Below are 22,117 nucleotides of genomic sequence, written 5' to 3'. Positions count from 1 at the left end.
GGGGCAGCTGAGTGGCTCAGTGGATTGAGAGCCAGGCCTAGAGACTGGAGGTCCTAGGTTCAAGTCCGGCCTCAGACACTTCCAGCTGTGTGACCTTGGGCAAGTCACTTGACCCCTATTGCCCACCCTTACCACTCCTGGGCCAAGGACGGTCCCTAGCCCGGATGAAAAAGGAGGAGGGTTGGGCGTGGGGCTAGCAACCCCACCCTGTAAAAACTACATCTGCTAAAGAAACTGCAACCTAAAGTAGGGGCAGCTGGGCTAGCTCAGTGGATTCAGAGCCAGGCCTAGAGACGAAAGGTCCTAGGTTCAAACCCGGGCTCAGATACTTCCCAGCTGGGTGACCCTGAGCGACTGTGTGACCCATTGCCTACAGGTTGTGGCCCTATGCTCCTAGAATGGAGTCCCAGGATAAAAAAAAAAAAAAGGTGAATATGGTAGAATAAAATAAAAAAATTAAATTATGGCATGAGAAAGAGGAATGCATTGGGAGTAGAGGGAAGAGGAAAATAGAATAGAGTAAATTATTGCACATAAAAGAGGCATGAAAGAGTATTTTTAGTGGAGGGGGAAGATGAAGGAAGTGTGGAGGAAAGCGTGTGAATCATATTCTCATCAAAATTGGCTCAATGAAGGAAGAACATACAAAATCACTTGTGTAGAGAAAGCTATCTTACCCTACAGGAAAACAGTAAGGAAAAGATAGAAGAGAAGGGGTCAGTATAAAAGGGCAAATTGGGGAAGGTACTGGTCAGACACTAAACAGGGGTAAATAGGATAGAAATTAATATACAATAATCATAATGGTGCAAAATTTTTTACAGTTCTCTCTAATAAAGGCCTCATTACTCAAATATTTAGAGAAATGAATGGAATATATAAGAATTCAAGTCATCCCCAATTGATAAATGATTAAGGATATGAAGAGGCAATTCTCAAACAAAGTGATTAAATCTCTTTAGTTATGTAAAAGTGCTCTAAATCATTATTAATTAGAGAAATTAAAATATCTCTGAGGTATCAACCTACACCTATCAAATTGGTTTTTATGGCAGAAGAAGAAAATGAGAAGACATGGAAGGGGTGTGGAAAAGCTTGGACACAAGCAAATTCATTGTTGGGGGAGTTGTGGACTGATCCAAACATTCAGGAGAGCAATTTGGACCTCTACCCCAAAAGTTATAAAACAGTACAAAGGGTATCTTTGACCCAGAGGACCTATATGTATACATATATTTAAAGTAGGTCTTTTTAGGGGGACAAAGGTTTGGAAAGTGAGGGGATACCCATAAGTTGAAGAATGGCTGAGTAAGTTATATTATGTGGTTGTAGGAATACTGTTGTGCCATAAGAAATAACCAGCAGGAGGAGCTCAGAAAAACCTGGGAAATCTCACAGTAACCGAAGCAGAGTGAATTAAATAAAACCACAAGAACACTGTACAGTGACAGTAATACTTTACAATGAATAATTCTGAATAACAGCTATTCTCAGCAATACTATGATCCAAAATGATCCCAAAGGACTCATGATGATAAAAAAAAAAAATGCCATCTACTTCCAGAGAAAAAGAATCATCTGAATCCAGACTAAAGCAAACCTTTTTCACTTTCTTAATTTTTTTCTATTTGAGGTTCCTTCCACAAAAGGATTAACATGGAAGTTGTTTTACATGATTGCACATGTAAAATCTTTATGAGATTGCTTACCATATCAAGGAGGGTGGAGAGATGTGAGGAGGTAAAGAGGGAGAGAGAAAGATATTCTTTGGAAAATGTTGGAAACTTTTTACATGTAATTGGAAATATATATAAAATTAAAAATTTTTTGGGGGCAGCTGGGTAACTCAGTAGATTGAGAGCCAGGCCTAGAGACGGGAGGTCCTAGGTTCAAATCCGGCCTCAGACACTTCCCAGCTGTGTGACCCTGGGCAAGTCACTTGACCCCCATTGCCTACCCTTACCACTCTTCCACCTATAAGTCAATACACAGAAGTTAAGGGTTTAAAAATTTTTAAAAAAATTTTTTTTTAAAAATTAAAAATTTTTTTAATTTAAAAAATGAAAATAATGCTTGTTTTCCTTTATGATAATAAGAAGCTTTATTGCAATTCCAAACAGCCAATAACTACCCTGTAATTTTCCATAATGATTCTTTTTGGAGTTCTTGATATTTCCTTAGAAACAAATTAACTATGGTGAACAAGAACTGAAAAAAAAAATAAGAATATAATGCTTTGTATTTAACATAAAAGCTTTCTTCAAGCAGCCCCAAACACTTTCTGGTTGATTCTTACTTCTATATTAAAGAATTATAGATAGACTACTGAAGTATAGTTGTCTAAATACCTTTCAACTCTCTAAAAATTGGTCCTTCATTACACTCAGTATACTGATTATGAAATTCCTGGCCCACACATGAAATGGGTTTGAATAAGCTATGGGAACAACTAAAATCTAACTCCTTAGTTTTTCAAGTTCACTAAAAGTTTTACTAAACCAGTTTTTTATAGTCTATCTTTTTATCACCAAATGGTCCTTCTGGTAAGATCATAAAGCATCCCAGCAATAATTGTTTATTGCAGTGATGACCATGGTTAGAAATATTTACGGTAGATTGGCAAAAATTTCATAAGTCAGATGGAAAAGAAAGAGCAGTAGAAGAAAATATTTCTCATTCAAACTAGGGAGTGGTTTATAAAACCACTCACAAAGAGGTCTGTACAACAAGAACACTTCTGAGAAGCTAATTCAATATTCAGAGTCTGAAATGGATGTGAATTAATTAGCATTTCATCCTAGAATTTCTTTTTTTTTTTAATTTTTTTAATTGGAGATTTTTTTTAAACCCTTGTACTTCGGTGTATTGTCTCATAGGTGGAAGAGTGGTAAGGGTGGGCAATGGGGGTCAAGTGGCTTGCCCAGGGTCACACAGCTGGGAAGTGGCTGAGGCCGGGTTTGAACCTAGGACCTCCTGTCTCTAGGCACTGAGCTACCCAGCTGCCCCCCTAGAATTTCTTTTTTAAAGAAAACATTATTAATTTTGGTAAGTAAAAGCTCCCTATTTCTTTTCAATTTTATGACACAAGAGTTTTATGTTTGGTATTGGATTTCTTCCTCATTTTTTAGCCATTTTCTATCATTGCTTTTTTTCCCCCTTGTGTTTGCAATGTCAGATCCAACATTTTTACAAACCTACACAGCAAATTAGAAAGTGGACAGAGGCTAGCTAGGACATATGAAAAGTGAATATCTGGGACACTAGATAGGAAACCCTGCCTGAATTAAATTTAATAACACTACTCTAAATTAAGTATCATCATTATATTGCAATTATATTTGTATCCTTATTACTTAAAATTACTTAAATGCTTCATGAATGAATGAATGAACACAAAAGTGGATATGTTTGTGAAGGACAAAAGAGAATATTTTAAAACCATGAAATTAAACAAAATTTCAACAATATATTTTTAATCTACTACTCAAGAATTTTTATTAAGTAGTAGCCTTTCACTTTAATTAAACTCACGTAGCCTAAAATGCTTTAAAAATATATCATTGTATACAATATATTTCTCCCATTTCCTATAACATAATAGAAATTTAATAATAAATGACTTTATGATAGGCCTTAAAAACATGACCACAAATGTGTTCATGATTTTATGTATTTCTCATGTATTCTTGTTTTTTACCTGACTGCATGCCTTTTGATCTTAATTCAAGATATTATTCTTGTATAGTTGGGAAGGTTGAGAAGTCAGGATAAAGGAGATAATTAACTGAATAACATGTGCTTAAGAAGCTAAATTACTTTTAACTTATATTCATTGAATGACTTTAATGAAAAGGATGCCAAACTCTGAAGAGAATTGATCTACAGATAAGAAAATTATTCTTACAACCAGCAGTATCATGATTGTCTGTAATTACTATCTACTAAGAAGGAAAGTTAATTTAACACAGCTGGAAATAATATTCAGTAAGTGTGCACAAATCTTACTAATGTCAGAACTCTTAACACCAATCATACATACTTCTAGTACTATTATTTTACTGCCTTCAGGGAAGAGAAAGCGTGGCTCACTTAAAATAACAGGCAAAAATAAGGGATTAAATTTATAAATATTGGAATGATAGGTCAGAGAAGTATGAAACAGAAAAGAAAACAACTTAAGGAATCTCCACTTAGTGGAGCCAATCTAACACTGTTTTTAGCCCTCAATTTCAAATAAAAAAAAACCTGAGTAATTTGGCAAAATCTTTGAGATTCTTAATACATTAGAGATGAAGATATGAATCTGTTAGATTGTTGCTGATAATATTTTCACTTTGGGATTATATATCTGTCTCCAAATTTAGTTACTTCTGATTGAATTTGAATTGAAGCAGTTGCATCAAACTATTTTTGCAAAACAAAAAAAGTTTAAAGAAGGTGTTTTTTATCATTCACCTTTGATTATTTCTACTCTATTCATTTTTTTTTATTTTTTTTATTTTTTAAACCCTTAACTTCTGTGTATTGACCTATAGGTGGAAGAGTGGTAAGGGTAGGCAATGGGGGTCAAGTGACTTGCCCAGGGTCACACAGCTGGGAAGTGTCTGAGGCCGGATTTGAACCTAGGACCTCCCGTCTCTAGGCCTGGCTCTCAATCCACTGAGCTACCCAGCTGCCCCCTATTTCTACTCTATTCAAAACAGAAAAGAAATTGCATTTTTGGCAAATGAAAGAATCAGTGAGAAAAATAAAATACTTAGGAGAAAATGCAAATAGCAAAGAATAAAAAATAAGAAGAAGAAGAATTGCTTTAAGTTTATTGTTCATAATTTTGTTGGGAAAAGAAAATTAAATCTAACCCCACCAAAAAAACCAAAATATTTGAAATCCCGTTTGTAAATCTCCTCACAAGCACTGGTTTATCTAAATTTTCATATTTCTATAATATATATTCATCATTCATCCTGTTCAAATATCACTTGAAGAACAAGTTCACATGTTGATATTTTTCCTGAAGGGAAAAGACTTGTTTATGCATGCCAGCTATCCAAAGACTAAAATGAACCTTTGGAATGGAAGCAGAGAGGTTGATAATTTTATGCTATGGGTCATTTTAAAGTGCAATAGTCCTCTGCCTTTAAATTGTTCACTCTGACTGTTCACCTTTGTTTTTGTCTCTCTTCTTTTTTCCTACCAGGAAGATACAGTTCTGAAAGTGATGCCTGGAGCTTTGGTATCCTTCTCTGGGAGACCTTCAGTTTAGGAGTCTGTCCATATCCTGGAATGACCAACCAACATGCCCGGGAGCAAGTAGAACAAGGTTAATATCAAAATCAAGTTGTAATCTTCAGAAACAATTTGTAAAGTAAATGTGCAAGTGACTGTCTTTGAACTGCTTTTGTCAGGTAAAACACCTTGTATTTTAATTGTGTATAAGCATCAAACAAAATAAATGTGTGAAGTAATAACATGGTATAATAGAAAAAGCAGTGGGTTTAGAGCAGAGAGACTTAAATTCCAGGTTTAGCTCTGGCTTTTATTGGCTCAGTGACTTTTGGTGCTTTCTTTAGGAGTTTAAATTAGATGATCTTTTTAGCTCTAAAGAGACCATTTTTGTGTGTTTCATAGGACAAATCCAACTAAATATTATAACAAAACAGAAATATAGAAAAGTTATTATAAACAAATGCATTTTCTTATACTGTTTGACAAGAAAGTGTACAAACATGTTGGGACTTGCACACAACAGTACATATATATATATATATATATATATATATACATATTTGGGGCGATAGATCAGGGAAGCCAGCGCAAGCACAAGTAAACCAACTAGAAATTTACAGCCCTCTGCCTGGTTGGTTCAGTGAGATCAGAAGTCTGTAACACTTTAACTATATCCTAATCCTGAGCATAAACATGCTGTGTGGTTGGCAGAAGGGCCAACGAGGAACAAGGTTTGTAAGCCAGTGACAAGAGACCAAAAAATAGAGCTCAAGGCCCTTGAGGACCCAACCATACCATTCAGGAGGGCAGAAAGAAGAAGAGCCTGTTATAATTCTCAAAACAGAAAATGTAGCTAGAAATGTCAGTAAATAAAAGAAAAAGTCAGAGAAAGAGAGTGAAAATTAGATCAGAGCCTCCCTCAGGACAAAAAAAAAGCAACAATTGATTGGCCACTGTTATAGCCAAAAAAGCTTATAGAAATATTATAGCTTATAAGAATATTATAGCCAAAAAGCTAAACTTAGCAATTAAGGAGGGGGTTTTTGGATAACGTCACGCCCGGCTCAAACAGGGCAGTTATCTCTGACTCACAGTCCCAGGGACAACTCATGGCTGAAAGCCCCAGGGCCACAACTCCTAGATGAAACAGCCTTGAAGATTCCTAGACAGAACAGCCTTGAAGATTAAGAATCATATCCTGTGGCACCTGGAAACATCCCTACTCCCGCTGTCTAGCTATTAGCTAACCCTAAGACAAAGGCACCTATATCCTAGAAACATATATATTCCCTCTTCTGAATGCACTCCCTTGGGATTCTCTTTGCTGAGTTCCCCCAACGCGCGCGCTGGCAAATCTTTCTCCTGCTTTGATTGCATTGTCTCGTGTGTTCCTCTGGAGGCCACCCATTTTGAACCCTAACATATGGGGGCTCGTTCCAGGATGGTGTATGACCCCTTGGGGACCACTGAGACAGAGAAAGCTCTCTCCTATGTTTCATGATGACTTCCAGAGGTAAGCAGTGAATGGTGTGTGAATGGTGTGTGACTGTGTATTTGATGGGGAAACTGAGGACTCCTGATGGGCATATGGCTAAGTGGATGATACCTGCTTCGGGATTATAGAAGCCGTCCTATCGCTAAGCCCCAGGACCCCCCCCCTGTTCTGGGGGGAGGGGGACACCCCCGAGGCTTTGTGTCCGAATTTCCACCTGTTTCTGAGAGGGACCGGTTCACACCATGGTTTCTAGTCTCTGAGAGGAGATAGGCCAGTAAAACCGGGAAGCGTATCGGATAGAGGGAGGGGGAAGTCGTTGGAAACTGTGGAGACGGGGAATACGGGAAAAATAAAAATAATAATAATTAAAAAAAAATCCGGATCGTAACTTTAAAGAGTTGGAGTCCCTTTAAGCACCTCTCCCGGCGTGAGGGAGAGGGAAGGTCAGGGCACTCCCTCGGTGAAGAGAGGCAAGGAAGTCGCTAGGTGTAGAGCGCAGGAAGTCGCTGTTCTCAGTGTAAGAGAGCGGGCAGGGAAGTCGCTCAGTGTAAGAGAGCGCAGGTCACTCCCTCAGCGAGAGAGGGAAGGTCAGGGTTTGATTCCCTGGGGGGAAACAGTTCCAAGAAGCTAGTGGAACTATCCCAGAGAAGTCCCGTGACGGACGTATCACGGGCAGCAGCAGGACGCTGGGTTTTTTTGGAAGGACACCCGGGAGAGTGAGGTGGAGCCCCAAGCAGGCTCCATCCCCGACTCAAACTTTATTTGGATCCACAAAGAGAACCTTTAGTTTTTCGTTCTGTTTGTCTGTCTTTTGTATTGTCCTTTGTCTGTGTCTTGTTAATTGGTCTAAAATGGGCCAGAGTCACTCAACCCCCCTGGACTTGGTCCTAAGTCATTATTCAGATTTCAAAACCCGTGCACATGCATTAGGCTTTTCAGTAAAAAATGGGAAGTTGCAGACCTTTTGTAATTCTGAATGGCCTGCCTTGGGGGTTGGATGGCCCCGTGGTGGGACATGGCAACAGTCTGTTATTTCTGCTGTTCGGGGTAGGGTTTTACTCCAGAGTACGGAGGGGCACCCAGACCAAATGCCGTACATTTTAACCTGGCAGGATTTAGTCCTGAATCCTCCACCCTGGCTTCTTAAGGTTGTGGAAGGGTCTAATCCCAGCAAGGGAACGGTTACACCCTCCCAGGTTCTGGTTACCCAACCCCAAAAACCCAGCTCCAGTTCAGAGGTCCCCTAATTCATCCGTACTGGCTGGGTCTGTGTCTTTAGTGTTATTTCAGTCCTTATCAAAAGCCAGGGCAAGTCAACCTGGTGCTTGCTGGTTTCCCAGGCTTCAAGGCTAATTCAGAGGGAAAACTGCAAACATTTTCCCTTTCCCCCTATCTACATTGCTAATCTTCCCTTACTAGACTTAACATCTGAATAGGAGGGGATTTGAAAGTTCAAAGAAATACAGCCAGCCTAAGAACAGCTCACTTTTAACCCCCACTAGAAACAGATAGCAATTTATTTAGGTGCTGCAAGAAGCATTTGTTACATCACAGCCAAAAGAGAGACAGGTAAGATCAATTGGAGTGTAAAGCACAGGGAAAGTTAGGGGGCAAGGAAGTCAGCTCAGCCAGTCAGTTGGCTGATCGCTGTACCTGAGTACCCTCAGTGAAAGGGACAGTGCGCTGCAACTGTTTTTACTGAGTTTTCTCACTGCAAATATTTCTTTTTAAGCATGGATCCTAAAGAACTGATTTTTCCTCTTTCTTCCTTTGGATGGGCCCCCAAGGAAGTGAAAAAGAGAAAAATTCAGAGCAAAAAAGGGAGATTTTACTCCACAATTGGAAGCATTTATCACTTCAAATTTGATTTGATTGAGGATTGCTAATGATGTTGATATGGTACAATGTAATTTTATTTATTGTGATAACTGTCAGTCAAATGTGAAATATTAACCAGATTTTATTGAGAAAAAAAAGAGAAAAAACTCATGGTTAGAAGTTTGTTCAGCCTCGGTTTCAATGAATTGAGAATTGTCTAAATGTGACTAATAGCCAGTCTGACACAAAGAGGGAATGATTATTCTATGAGGTCAGAAATTGTGCTGGCTACTTTGTAAATGTGAAAGTCATTCAGAAAAAGCTATAATGGTGAACTTATTCTAGACTTTAGATTTGGGATTTTTCAAAATGAGATGTTCTTTTAATATATGTGCTGTCAGAACTGACAACAAGTAATCATATGACACACAAGAAGTTATATTTAATAATACAGGTACTGAAATTTGGAAGCGGTGGAATTTCTAAACAGTGTTATATTTGATTAGGGTTGTATGAACTGTTTTTAAAAAAAATGTGTACAAGGTATAAGAGGGAACTTGTGATTTAGAGATTAACATATATTTGGACTCAAATTGCTAGAAAGTAATGAATAATGAATACAGAATGTGTATGCATTTGGACTATAAAGAGAAGTAAGTTTTCCACCTGAAGAGGTTAAGGTTGTATGATATGCAAACTGTATGAAATTAACAAGAGAAAAATTTGACCAACCTAAGGAGCTAATAGGATTTAATGCAATTAAATGTAGTACCTTTACTCCTTTTGCAATAATGGTGATAAAGGAAGAAAAGCCAGAAGGAATAAGAGTAAATAGCTTTGAAATTCAGCGGTTTACATACTGAAAAGTTACTAAAGGACTTAAAGTTGTTTGATAGTTGTGGAGTTCAAACTGAACTTTGTTGAAAATACTTTATTACGAAGATTTTGGTACATGCTAAATTTTAAATTTTAAGGTGATCTCACTTGGTGAAGAGAGAAATACTTTTAATTTTTCCACTTTGATACTTAGGAACTGATATAGCAACACAGTACATAAGTGGGATTTTAAAAAAAATTAAAGATGAGTATATTTTAATTATATACTTCGGAGAGTTTAAGGAGATGTTCAAGCAAGTAAAAAATTGATAGAGAAGTCCTGGATATCTTGTAAAACAGGTTTGTTTAGCAGTGTAATTGTTATAGAGATGCAAATGGTGAGCCCCTGAGTTGGGGAGGGGGGAGGACTCCAGGCTTAGAAGTGTGAAAGATTTATTGCTAAGATGGGATCCGTGGCCAGTGGGATAGCATGGGTGGAGTGGCCCTGTGGGGTTGTCCTCCACAGCATGGCATGGCAGCACGAGTGCAGCACCTATCAGGGGTTGCCCCCAGACCTCCCTTTTCAAAAGTGTGGACATGACTCCTTTTACTTGGGTGTTTGGTGAGTGGGGGGTCTGTTTGGGATCCTTGGGGTTTAGGTTATCATGCTGTGGCCAGAGGTGTATCTCTTTTCTTACAGGGGAAAGGGAGTTTCCCTGTCCACAGCCTACCTGAGTTAAGGGGTGCAGAGTCCCTGCCATCTCTGCATAATGCCCATGTTACTCTCAAGAAGACTGTTTTCCTCCTTATTTATCTTTCCATCATAAGAGGTTAAACAAAATATAATAGGTTTAAGTGTTTACATTGATCAAAAATGTTTTTTTTTCAGGGTTTAAAATGATCATTAATGGTTTTCATCTCAGTGTATGATGAGCAGCCTGCTTGTCAAAAGGCTTGCTTTAAGGTTGTAGTGCTTGAAAGGCTTTAATTGGAAATAGACCCTGTAATACTACATGCTTTATGATATTCCTTTAAATGTGACTTTTATGTAAATTCTTGCTACAACATGTGCTTTAAGTGTTGTTTGAATGTAAGCAAAAGCTCATTGTAAACCTGACTGTACTATGGATTTTGTTCAATACTCAGTGGTTACCTTAGTTATCAATTTGTACTGTGCACTGCAAGTTATAATTAATAAGCACTATGCTAAAGACACGGTGCCTCAATTCTTGGGAAGTTATTGCTTATCATTTGAAGGGGTACCAAATGCTATGTTTATTTTTTGTGATGATAACAGCGAGTTAGACAAAGTGAAGAGTTATGTTGTGTTTGAATAGGGAGAAAAAAAAAGAGAAAGGAAGACTTGATCTGACACCTTGAGTATGCAGATTTGAGATGGATAAATGGAAGTTGTGTTCTACTTTTTGAGCAGAGGGTTTTTGAGGGAAAAAGAAGGAGAGATGGAAGAGAACAGATAGGGAGGTGAAAAAGAATAGATAGATGTTCTACTCTTATAATTGGATCCTTGACCTAGGGATAATTTCTAAAATTAGTGTATTGGGAAAATCACGAATAGTTCTGGAATTCTCTTGAAAGTTACACTGGAGAGATTCCTGTGTGGCTCCTTTTAGTTTTTTAGATGGCCCAGGTACAGGAGAAGATAACAGCCCTGATTTATATTTACTATGGAACTACTCAATCCAGCACTCCTGTTCCTTAATTCAGGTTCTGTGACTAAAGTATGCAAAAATAACTAAGTGATTAGCCTGGTAGGGATGCGTAAGGCTTGTTTGAGGGTATGGAAATTGTTTTCAGACTCCTGCTTAACAGAATTTCTCTGAGCTGTAATGGGGAAGACTTGTCTTTTAAGGAAGGAGAAGGCTTCAGAGATCCAGTGGTGATATAGTACTAAAGACAGAGAATGTTCTGTGATGGTTAGGAGAGGCAATTCTAGGGCTCAACCTGGACTGGACCTCTTCTGACCATCTAGGCTACTAATCCTCGAGTGACACAAGGATGGCATGAGCCACTGACAGCTTTGGTCTGTACATATGGCATAAGCCACTGACAGCTTTGGTCTGTACATATGGCATGAGCCAGTGACAGCTTTGGCCTGTACATGGAGCCCCTCACTATGCGTCCCTTGGGATGTGAGGAAATGTTTTTCCTATCTGCCTTCCCTTTTTGGAGCAAGTTCCCATAATCAGCACTTAATGCAAATTGTGATTTAATGTTTCCATCTCCCTGAACAACCTATTATGTTAATAATTGGAAATTATCAAATTGTTAGGGAACACACTTTGAGAAGTGAGTGAAGTTTAGTGATAGATGACTTGTAGCTTGCAGCCTTAATTTACCACAACTGAAGTGGGATTTTGAGCTTGGAAATATAACCCAAAACTTTCTGGATTTCCTCTAGAATCTGGGATAAAGAAATTTATCTGCAAAGTATTGTTATTCAAGTAGTTATAGATGCCATATTAATGTGGGCTTTACAAAGGATATTTTTTAGCAGAAACATCCCATACCAACTCTGCAAACAACTTAGGGATCAAAAATTCCTAAATAGTTCAAATCCTGTCAGAGGAAGATTTCTGGGGATAAAATCTGTTGGCTAACTGTTAATGTTTAATATCAGTTTCTATTGTGCTAATTTTCTCTGTTTATCTGGTGTTCTAGTTTTTGCCCCAGTCCTAGGTTCTAGGATGCTCCCCCTTGTGACCTGTCTGTCGGTCTGGGGAAACGGTCTCTGGTCTCCAAGCCTTCAGAACCCTGGCAGTCGATGCAGAGGCGCCTGAAGACCCTGTGCCCACAGCTCCCCCTTCTGTTCCCCCCCTCTCAGCGATTCTACGCCCCTTTTCAGCTTGAAGAAGCTACAGAAGATTGAAACCATCAGCCCTCTTCCCTTAGACTTTTGGAGGAGGGGAGGGTAGACAGCATGGGACCTTGTGGGACGTTGTACCACAGAGACAGCATGGAACATTGTACCCCCTTTGTGAAAAAGTTTTTTCAGGCAAACTAGAGGCTGGAAAATCCCTTTTGTTTCCACTATGTACCCTTCCCCTTATTCTTAACCAGCAGCTTTTGTAAAGGAATGAATTAACACCGTTCAGCTTATGGCCCTCTGTCAGTATTACCAGATAACCCCCACCCTTAATACAATGTGTGTTGACACTAATCTTTAAGGGACCACCTGAGGATGATTCCTTAGGAAAATTATTCTTTGGCCCTGAGGAAGATTCCTCAGTAAGCAAAACAAAAAAGGGAGGAATGTTATAGCCAAAAAAGCTTATAAAAGTATTATAGCTTATAGAAATATTATAGCTTATAAGAATATTATAGCCAAAAAGCTAAACTTAGCAACTAAGCAGGGGGTTTTTGGATAACGTCACGCCCGGCTCAAACAGGGCAGTTATCTCTGACTCACAGTCCCAGGGACAACTCCTGGCTGAAAGCCCAGGGCCACAACTCCTAGACGAAACAACCTTGAAGATTCCTAGACAGAACAGCCTTGAAGATTAAGAATCATATCCTGTGGCACCTGGAAACATCCCTACTCCCGCTGTCTAGCTATTAGCTAACCCTAAGACAAAGGCACCTATATCCTAGAAACATATATATTCCCTCTTCTGAATGCACCCCCTTGGGATTCTCTTTGCTGAGTTCCCCCAACGCGCGCGCTGGCAAAAAAGCTTTCTCCTGCTTTGATTGCATTGTCTCGTGTGTTCCTCTGGAGGCCACCCATTTTGAACCCTAACACCACAAGACTCCAAAATGGGCTAAAAGTAGTGAAACAAAAGATAAAAAATTAAATTGTAAGCAAAATAAGGGCTCTACAGGCAAGAGCTAGAAGACAAATAGTTCAGAACAGGAAGAAAATTCCTGACCAAGTAGAAGATAGAAAATGAGAATCAAACCAAAAATGCAGTGGCTCTAAGACACAAGAAATAATAAAACAAATGTAAAGTACCAAGAACAATGACTTAAGAACAAGTTGAGGAGAAATAATTTATATATTCATGTTATATAACCTCAACTAGGCCCTCACAATAGTAAGACAAATCTTTTATTCATCCTTAATTCTTTATCTCATTCTCCACAAGAACTTTTCTCTGCCCAAGCCTATTCTACTTTTCCCTGTCTCAGACCTTTCCTCTTATTTTACTCAGAAAACTAATCTCATTCAATATGTGCTCCCTCTTCTCTTCAGCTGAGAAGCCCTTAAAATCATCAGCCAGTCTATGTTTCCTTCCTTACACCATCCCTCAGGTTTTTATTTCATGTTTATGTTTTGTCTTCCCCCATTAGAAGTAGATTAAGAGCTCCTTGAAGGCAGACCATCATTTGCCTCTCTTTGTTTCCTGAGCACTGGTGCTATTGCCTATGTTGTCTATGTTGATTGATTGCTTGAGGGCTTTTGCCAGTATTTGCATCCTCCCCAGCACAGTGTACTACTTAACACACATATACTAAATGCTTATTTCCTTTTTCCTTCTTTTCTCCCAGGCCCTGATAATAAATTGGCCAAAGCCACATCCTCCACATATGCCCTTGATTTTATACCTTCCCTTCTTCTCCAGGAGATTGCAACCCTATTTCTGCCCTCCTCTCTCCAGCTTCTCCTTAAACTCTCACTCCCTGCAATTCTCAAACTCTTGGAAAAAGCTATCTATAGTCAATGCCTCTACTTCCTTTCTCCTCACTGTTATAATATAACAAGAAAATGAAGTCAAGGGTATAAGCTTAAATAGGAAATATAAAAGGAAACAAAAGTATTGCTTTTTGCAAATGGCACAATGGTCTCCTGGTTCTGCTCAACATTCTATATGAGTCATACAAGTCTTCCCCTGATTCTATGAAATTGTCCCTTTTGTCATTTCTTACAGCATTATAATATTCCATGACATTCTTATAATTTGTTCAGCCAGCCTGCAGTTTATGGACATTCCCTTAGTTTTTAGTTCTTTGCCATTTCAAAATAAACTGCTATAAACATTTCTTTTCATATGGGCTGGCTCCTTTCCTTTTTCTTTGATTTTTTAGGGTATTAGACTAGTAGAGGTATTGCTGAATCTCCAATATTTGTATGCATATTAGGGAATAATTCCAAATTGTTTTCTACAGTGACTGGACCACAACAATATGTTCCTGTGCCTGCCTTCCCACAGACTTTCTAGCAGTTGTCATTTCCCATTTTTGTCATTTTTGATAATTTGATAAGTGTGGTACGTAGAATAACTGGGTAGGGATGGGGGAGTGGAATAAATAATCTGTTAGGGATAGTAAAAGAACTGTCCTGTTAAAGTGAGAGCAAGGAAATGAAATAAATTTGTAGTAGGCCCAGTTTAGTTGATTTACTCTAGTTCCAGTCAACAGAATTCTCAGCATGAGTGGATGAGGCAGATGATTGGAGTAGTCCAACTTTGGGTTTTAGCAGAGTCTGAACATTGATAGAAAGAGGGGCTAAGGGGCAGAAATTCAAAAGTGGTATTTAGTATACAGATGAATTGGTGAAACTAAGTGTTTTAGGGCAATGATTCCTTTTTCTAAGTTTTTTGTTTCTTACAGTATTCATCAAATGCAAGACAAGATACAATATCACAACCTATTCCCCAAATGAGTTTAGGAGAAACTTATAAATTTTACTAGCTTTTGATTTTAGAATATGGTTGAAACAGTCTGTAAATGTCTTTTAATGAAAAATTTGTTTTAGTTTAGGACAACTACATTACGATATTCTCACAAAGTAAGTACTTGCTAGGCAACAGAATTAAGAGTCCATATGAAAAGAGAATTCCATATGGCTCTACGTGCCATTTGTAAAACTTTTTGTTAAACTCAGTACCTAAACAAAGTTAAAAAGTTGCAACAGAATGTTAAAGAAGGCCCCCAAACAACATCTCTGCCCTTTCTACTAATATTCTAAATGACCTTTCTTTCTCCTTTTGGGACTCTAGGATACCGGATGGCAGCTCCTCAGAAGTGTCCTGAAGAAATTTATAAAATAATGCTGAAGTGTTGGGACTACAAACCTGAAAACCGCCCCAACTTCGTTGAACTTCAGAAAGAGCTAGCCGCCATCAAGAAAAAAGTGTCATAGGGATGAAGTCATGCCAGATACCACCTACAGGACTCTGTTTCCCAGCAAAGTAATATTTTCCCCTCATAAACAATGAGTTTATACTACATTACCTGCAATAGTCTAGGGTTACTTTTTAAAATTAATTGGATTTTTTAATGTGCCAATTTGAAAACATCCGAGGCATATGCATTAAAGAAATAGACTGTTCTGCCAAGTGCTGCTTAGCCAATCACAGCTCTTCTGCTGTACAGGGCCTTCATCCATAGAAAGCACAGCCTATACATGTAAAGGGCCATGGATCCTCTCTGTTTGACATGGATTAACTACAATTGATATTGCTCAGTTCACAGTTTGCTCCATTTGTGATTTGTTGCCTTAAGTCATAGAGACCTAATTCATTGGTGCTATAATCCTAATTGGTGGTGCCGAGTTGGCAGATATACATTCCAGCATGACCTTGCTTATCTCGTGACTGAGGCAAGATTATATTTTTGAAATATTTTCCCAAACTTTTATTTCTAAATAGCTTGCATCACATCAGTTGACAAGGTTTGGAAATACTAAATTTTCCTCTTTAAAAAACAACACTACATTTTGCATTTGAGAATATTTGGATTTTTTTAAAGTAGTATACTGGGTCACCAACATATTTGGGTCACCTCATCTTATCAGTAGGGTTGAAATTTTCCTTATTCCCTATTTCTCTTTGGTCAGATCATCAGAAACCTTTGCATATAGTTTCCTTTGAGAGCTTTTGAACAAGTTCTGTAAGAGGTACTACCAATAGGAGGAGTAAGAGACTGACCTCAATCAAAGCATTCTAATAGTGTTGATGAAAGTGGCAAATGAAAGGAAGTGCAAAATTGGTTTCTTATTAAGACCAAGATCTTTCTAATTTTTTTCCTACCTGACCCTTTTCAGTGTTACAATTAAGCTATTATAAAGGGGACACAAAAATGTGTCAGTACCTCCTGGATTCCATAAAAAGTGAGCAAGAAGTTAATTTCAAAAGAAACCACAAAACAGATATCCACAAAAATTAGAGATTATTTTGTTCTTAGTCTCTACAGCCTTGATAGAGCATCCCAGAGCTTGGTTCCATTCAGCCTGCTGCTCCAGCTATTGGGATTTCATCATTTTAGTCCTCACCTGCACACGCAGACATGAGTACACACAGAGAGATTGAGGAGCACAATAGAGATTCTGAGGCTACAAAAAGCAGAACCGTGTTCTGAAGAGAAAAGCATTTCTGAGCACCTTCTTCTTTGCCCCATCCCATGTTGCTGGTTACACTCACAGCTAAAACTTAGCTGACAGGTAGCAAAGCATGTTTCTAAGATGTTCAGGCTATAGACACAAGCTAAGACTGGGTTTCAGTTGCTCCTTTGCCGCTAGCTTCATCCAGTCACTTACAACTCGCTTGATTTAGAGTTAGCTGTATGACCTCAGCTACTCCTCAGGATGAATGAGGGTGTGTGTGTGTGTGTGTGATTTTAGGAGGAATGGGAAATGGCAGTAATTGTGATCACAACTAAATGATGACATGATAAGCCTTTGAAAATACCCATATCTATTCCTTGCAATGTTGCTTTGTTTTAGATAGACAAGCTAAAATTCTAGGTATTTTGGATCTACTTTGGTTTAAAAGGGACAATAGATTTCCCCTGCCCTTTGTAACTTCTTGGTGTCTTTTATTGCACAAGAACTAAGCACAGAATTTTAAAGAGTGAAAGAAATGATGCTAAAGAGAAAATGCCCTGTATTTATCAGATTTCTTATAAAAATGTTTCACACATATTGCTACATTTAAGCTAAAATGAAAACAATTTTCCCTTAATGATTTGTATGTGGTATATGAAGGAAATGTCCTTTTAACTAGTTTTTCTTTTCAATTCAATCAAATGATGTAAATAAATTGGGCATTCTATTGCCATCATATATACCTGTGCTAGTTAATACACAAATGAAGATATGCACCAGCAGTGCTTCTTAGGATCCCAGATTTTAGAGTCAGGAGGCATCTTGTAGATCGAGCCCAAACCCCTCATTTTATAGATGAAAAAAGAGGCTCTGTGTAGTGACTTGTCATGGGTACCACAGGTGGAAGAACTATGTCTCATGTCCAAGGTCTCTACCTCTTTCCTCATTTAACCCAATCAGAGGTTCCTACCTCAATTCTTGATGTGGAGGTAGTAAAGAATGTGAAAGTTTTCTCATTGACTGGTAGCATTTCCTTTTTCTGGTCATAATTCCACAAAAGAATCTCTTTTATTCTTTTTTTGTGAAAGGGACACTCCCATTATTTAACAAATCTTAATGATAATCTCTTAGCGAAGGGATATTTTATTTTGGTTTTAATTTTTCAATCACCATTGGGAGTATAATCCTTAGATACTGGTATAAAACATGTAAGGTTCTCTCATCCAAGCTGTTAAAATTTGTAATTCACAACTCAATTCTATTTAAATTTAAAAGTCTTTTCAAAACATGAGAAAGTTTTTGACATTTAGATTCCATTTGCTTTTCATTCTAAAGCAGACAGCATTTCAGTTCAAAATCAGTAACTGTTGGGGAGACTTTCAGGATTAAATCGGTTGTTTAGAATGTAAAACTTAATATAGGTGTGTGCATTAAAAAAAAACAACTTAAAACATTTTTGTGCCATAAATTTCATTGTAATTGAGACATAAGTTATTCTTTCTTTCACTGATAATTTTTGGAATTATGTGCTTTAAGAGGCTAATCTACACCAAAAGGATGAATTATAAATTCTGTTCATAGTTTGCAAATTTATGGAAAAGAGTCTGCAAAAGAACACAAAACACTGATTTATTTGTTCAAGGAGAAAAGCAGTTATAGTTTTAAAGAGCCTAACCTGTCATTGTCATCTGCTTTTCCATTTTCTTTGGGTGTTATTTGTTCACTGTAATACAAAATCTTTGTTTACTTAATGGATTAACTAAGGGTTGAATATAAACATTTGTTGTACAGATCATTCTTTATATAACTCCTTGGATTTACTCCTAATTACTGGATGTATAACATAATCAAGTGTTCTCTGACTTGCATTCTTTCATTTAAACATCTTGGAAGAGCTTTTTATTGAAAATGTTTAAGTAACTCATAATTTAACAACCAAAGAATTCCTGGAGTTACAAATACTAGTAGCATGCAAAAAAATAAAATGGATTAGGGATTCTGTGGAGTCCATATCCCCAAACCAACATAAGCCTTTCCATTCAGGGGAGGTAAGGCAGGAATTACCAGGTTTTAGTTGAACTTTCAAAAACAAAGACTTTATCAGCTTTCCCCAAAGTCCTCTAATGAAGGTCTCATTTGTTTGCCTTTTTTGTAAATTCACCAAATATAATTATTTGGTAAAAATCCATAGCCTGGGTAAGACATTTCCCAACTTTATAACAATTTTACAACAGATAAAAGAATATTAAAATGCCAGGTTTACAGACTTTGAGCTGAAAGAGACGTGTTGCATTTTCTGTGGTCTGAATTTTGTAATTAACAGTCATTTTTATCCACTTAGAAGAGCTAAAACAGTGTTTAGAAATTGAAATTGCTTTGAATTTCCTTTAAACTATAAGGTTTTTCCCCTCTGTGAACCATAAACTATTTCAGTCTTCCAAAATAGTTTTATATGTAGTTTTGGCTAACTCTACTATATTATGGTGTCACCAAGATGTTACTTAAGAACATTATTGTTAGACTGCGTAGCAAGAAAGAAGAAAATCACTTATGATTCATGCCTCACCCCAAAGATCCGATAGCTGGATGAGCACACAAAAAAAATGATAAGGAAACAACCTATTTCCAGATCATATATCATTGTTATTTCTATCACCTATTGAAGATTAGTTCTTGTGAATTTTTAGATGTTCTAAGTAAATTACTAAGACTTTGTGTGAACTATTTATGACCACATTCCCATCACAATAAGATTGATTGAAAATATTTCAGGAAAAGTATTGTTTGTTCCATTCCACATCTACACCTCACCACTGCACTAATTTAAATATTTCTTACAAATAAAATTGGTGGCAGCACCAAGTAGTGCCTGGATAATGAAAGTATAGACTTTGATCTTTAAGAAGTCACAACTGTCTTACAGAGCACAATATGTTGTGAAATAGGACAACAAAGGAACAAAAATATTAATATCTTATTAAGTGAAGTAAGATATTCTCAATATAAAAATGGATTTCTATTATACTTTTGACTCAACATGAAAGTTTGCTATTAAAATAAAGTTGTCACTTCTTTTATCAATTACATGTTGCTAAAACACCAGAGTTGTTTTATTTAACAGTCTAATTTTCTTTCTTTTCCTCAGTTTTAATTAGTTTAGCCTATTATCCGAATATTAGATTCTTTGGGATACTAAAATAATTTCTGCAAAAGAAATATTTAAAAATTTCCCAGCCAAGTATCTTCATGAAGAAAATATTGACAACCCACAAATTTCTTCATAAAAAAAAACATATTGTAACTAGAGATAAAAAAATTTTTCAAAATAACATGTCACAGATCTAAATCAGCTAAAGGAAATATTTTGTTCCCTTGGAAACCATACTTTTACTTTCATCCTAATGCAAAGATTAAGCATTCTGTAATACATTTGTAGTCATTTGAAATCACAGAGAAGTAAATAGGCTTAGTTGGCAGTATAGAATAGAAAGAGGGGTGAGGGTGGAAACCATCTTTAAAGGTGGAACAGAAGCAGTTATTTCATTCCAAGATGATACAGTCCTACAGGTATCATGAAAAATTTAAGGAGAACAAAAATAGAGAAAATATCAGTAGAAACCCACAGGAAAGCAACACCATTGACCACTAGGACCAAAGGAAGCAAAATAGGTCACTTATCACCATGTTGCAATCAACTGGAAGACTTTCATCCATGACTAGAATAATATGGTGTCCATATTGCGGAAGTACTATTTATGCAGAAACTCATGGGCTCACTTTCATGGTATGGCATTATGGGTTTTCCCGGAGAGATTTCAATCCTGTCACTCCCAGATCTAAGGAACTCTTCTGAATCTTCCATCATATCAGCATTAAAGCATCCTTTCACACCATTTGGCTATTGTTAACCAATTTATATTCCAGACTTATATCTTACTCTGTCATACCCTGCTCTCAAAAGATGCGATGTGAACCAGATGAGCTGCCTCTCCAGCAAACAAGGTAACAGCATTGTGTAGTTCTCTACTTTATGCTAGTAATTTGCAGCAGGTATTTAGAATCATCTTAGACTGTCATGATGCAGCAAGGAAGAGAAAGACTAATGAAAAAGGAAGTTTGTGTAGAAATTAAGGATAATGACAAGAACCTAGAGAAATAACAAAGGGTTTAATATTGAGTCAATCAATGCAATGATGAAAAGGGGGAAAAAAGAATTCAGAAGAGTTGTTTGGAGGAGTCTCCCACTCTGGATTATTCTCTCTTATCTTTTGTCTTCATAGCTATAGGAAGACCCAAAACCTTGGTGGGTTTATCCTTTTCTTCACTTATTTCTTTTAAATTTCCATTTTATAATGTTAATGATTTATAATAAGAGGCATCAGAGTAATTCAGATCTGATTTTCTTTCTGCTTTCCATTGGATCAAAACTATCTCTTTATCTTTTTTTCCCATTAAGGCTCCCTATAGACCCATTCACCTCATAGATAAAATAAAGGTAAGATTTTTTTAAAAACCACACATTATCCTGGAGTAGGAAACATTTGAGAAAAAACTGGAATTGCTGACTAGCTCAACAGGAGAAGTAGATTATTTTTAGTCATGCATGTATTATAAAGGATCTATAATAATGAGGATTACAACACATATGACATAAATCTTAGACAGTTATCTGAAGCACAAAGAGGTTAAGGGATTTGTCTATAGTTACCAATAAGAGTCAAAGCTGGGATTTTAAAGATTCCCAGATTCCAAGTCCAACCATCTGTCAATGAGGCTAAGGTTTTTCTATCTTTGGTTTATATTGAAGTTAAGAAGACTTTCAATTATCTTTACTTTGTCCCTGATAAGGAATCAACTCTGATGTTTCTTCTTTTTAAAAAAAAAACACCAAAAACTTGTAGAAGCCAAAGCATTGAGATACATATCTGAGACCAGGTTTTCCTTCAAGAATCTTCTTTGCACACATAGAACTCAAACCAAATTCTGAGTGCCATTTGAAGAATTTTAATCTTGAGTTCTAAATTCCCCTAAACAAATTTGTTCTACAAGTATTATGTAATGAAATGAAACATTTTAAGTTAACAATAATGACATTGTTATATAAAGGATACTATATGGAACTATATACTATACTATACTATATGCTCTAAAGTATATCTACTGGATGCAAGGCCCTGCGCTAGGTCCTGGTTTCTCTGGTTTGGCTTTCTGGTTTTTAATCTTCATTTTTAACATCTCCTGCCTTAATGAGCAAGAAGGGCTAATCTTATACAGTGCCTATTGTGAAGTTTTTCCCTGGTCTTCTGAAGGTTCCTTTCTGTATTCCCAGTACTCAATATACTACCTTGCATATAATAGGCATTTAAATGTTTGTTGAATCAGACTGAATTATTACGCATACAGCATCTATTAGGTGCAAGGTTCCTAATTGTAATTGAGGGCACTGAAGAATACAAGACCCAGTCCCAAGACATAGGGAG

General features: G+C 37.1%; 1 protein-coding gene across 1 annotated transcript in view; it reads left to right on the top strand.

Moving 5' to 3' along the window:
• FER (FER tyrosine kinase) overlaps nt 1-15,510 on the top strand; it is a 273,706-nt gene extending 258,196 nt beyond the window's left edge. The window contains exons 19-20 of the mRNA XM_044680270.1: nt 5,198-5,320; nt 15,313-15,510. Of these exons, the coding sequence (XP_044536205.1) occupies nt 5,198-5,320; nt 15,313-15,455 (266 nt within the window). The 3' untranslated portion in view covers nt 15,456-15,510. The remainder of the gene's footprint in view (nt 1-5,197; nt 5,321-15,312) is intronic.
• Nucleotides 15,511-22,117: the final 6,607 nt, after the last annotated feature.

Source organism: Gracilinanus agilis, chromosome 1 (genome assembly GCF_016433145.1).
Source record: "Gracilinanus agilis isolate LMUSP501 chromosome 1, AgileGrace, whole genome shotgun sequence".
NCBI lineage: Eukaryota > Metazoa > Chordata > Mammalia > Didelphimorphia > Didelphidae > Gracilinanus > Gracilinanus agilis.
The sequence above is the reverse complement of the archived record's forward strand: the minus strand, read 5'-3'. Positions and strand labels throughout refer to the sequence as shown.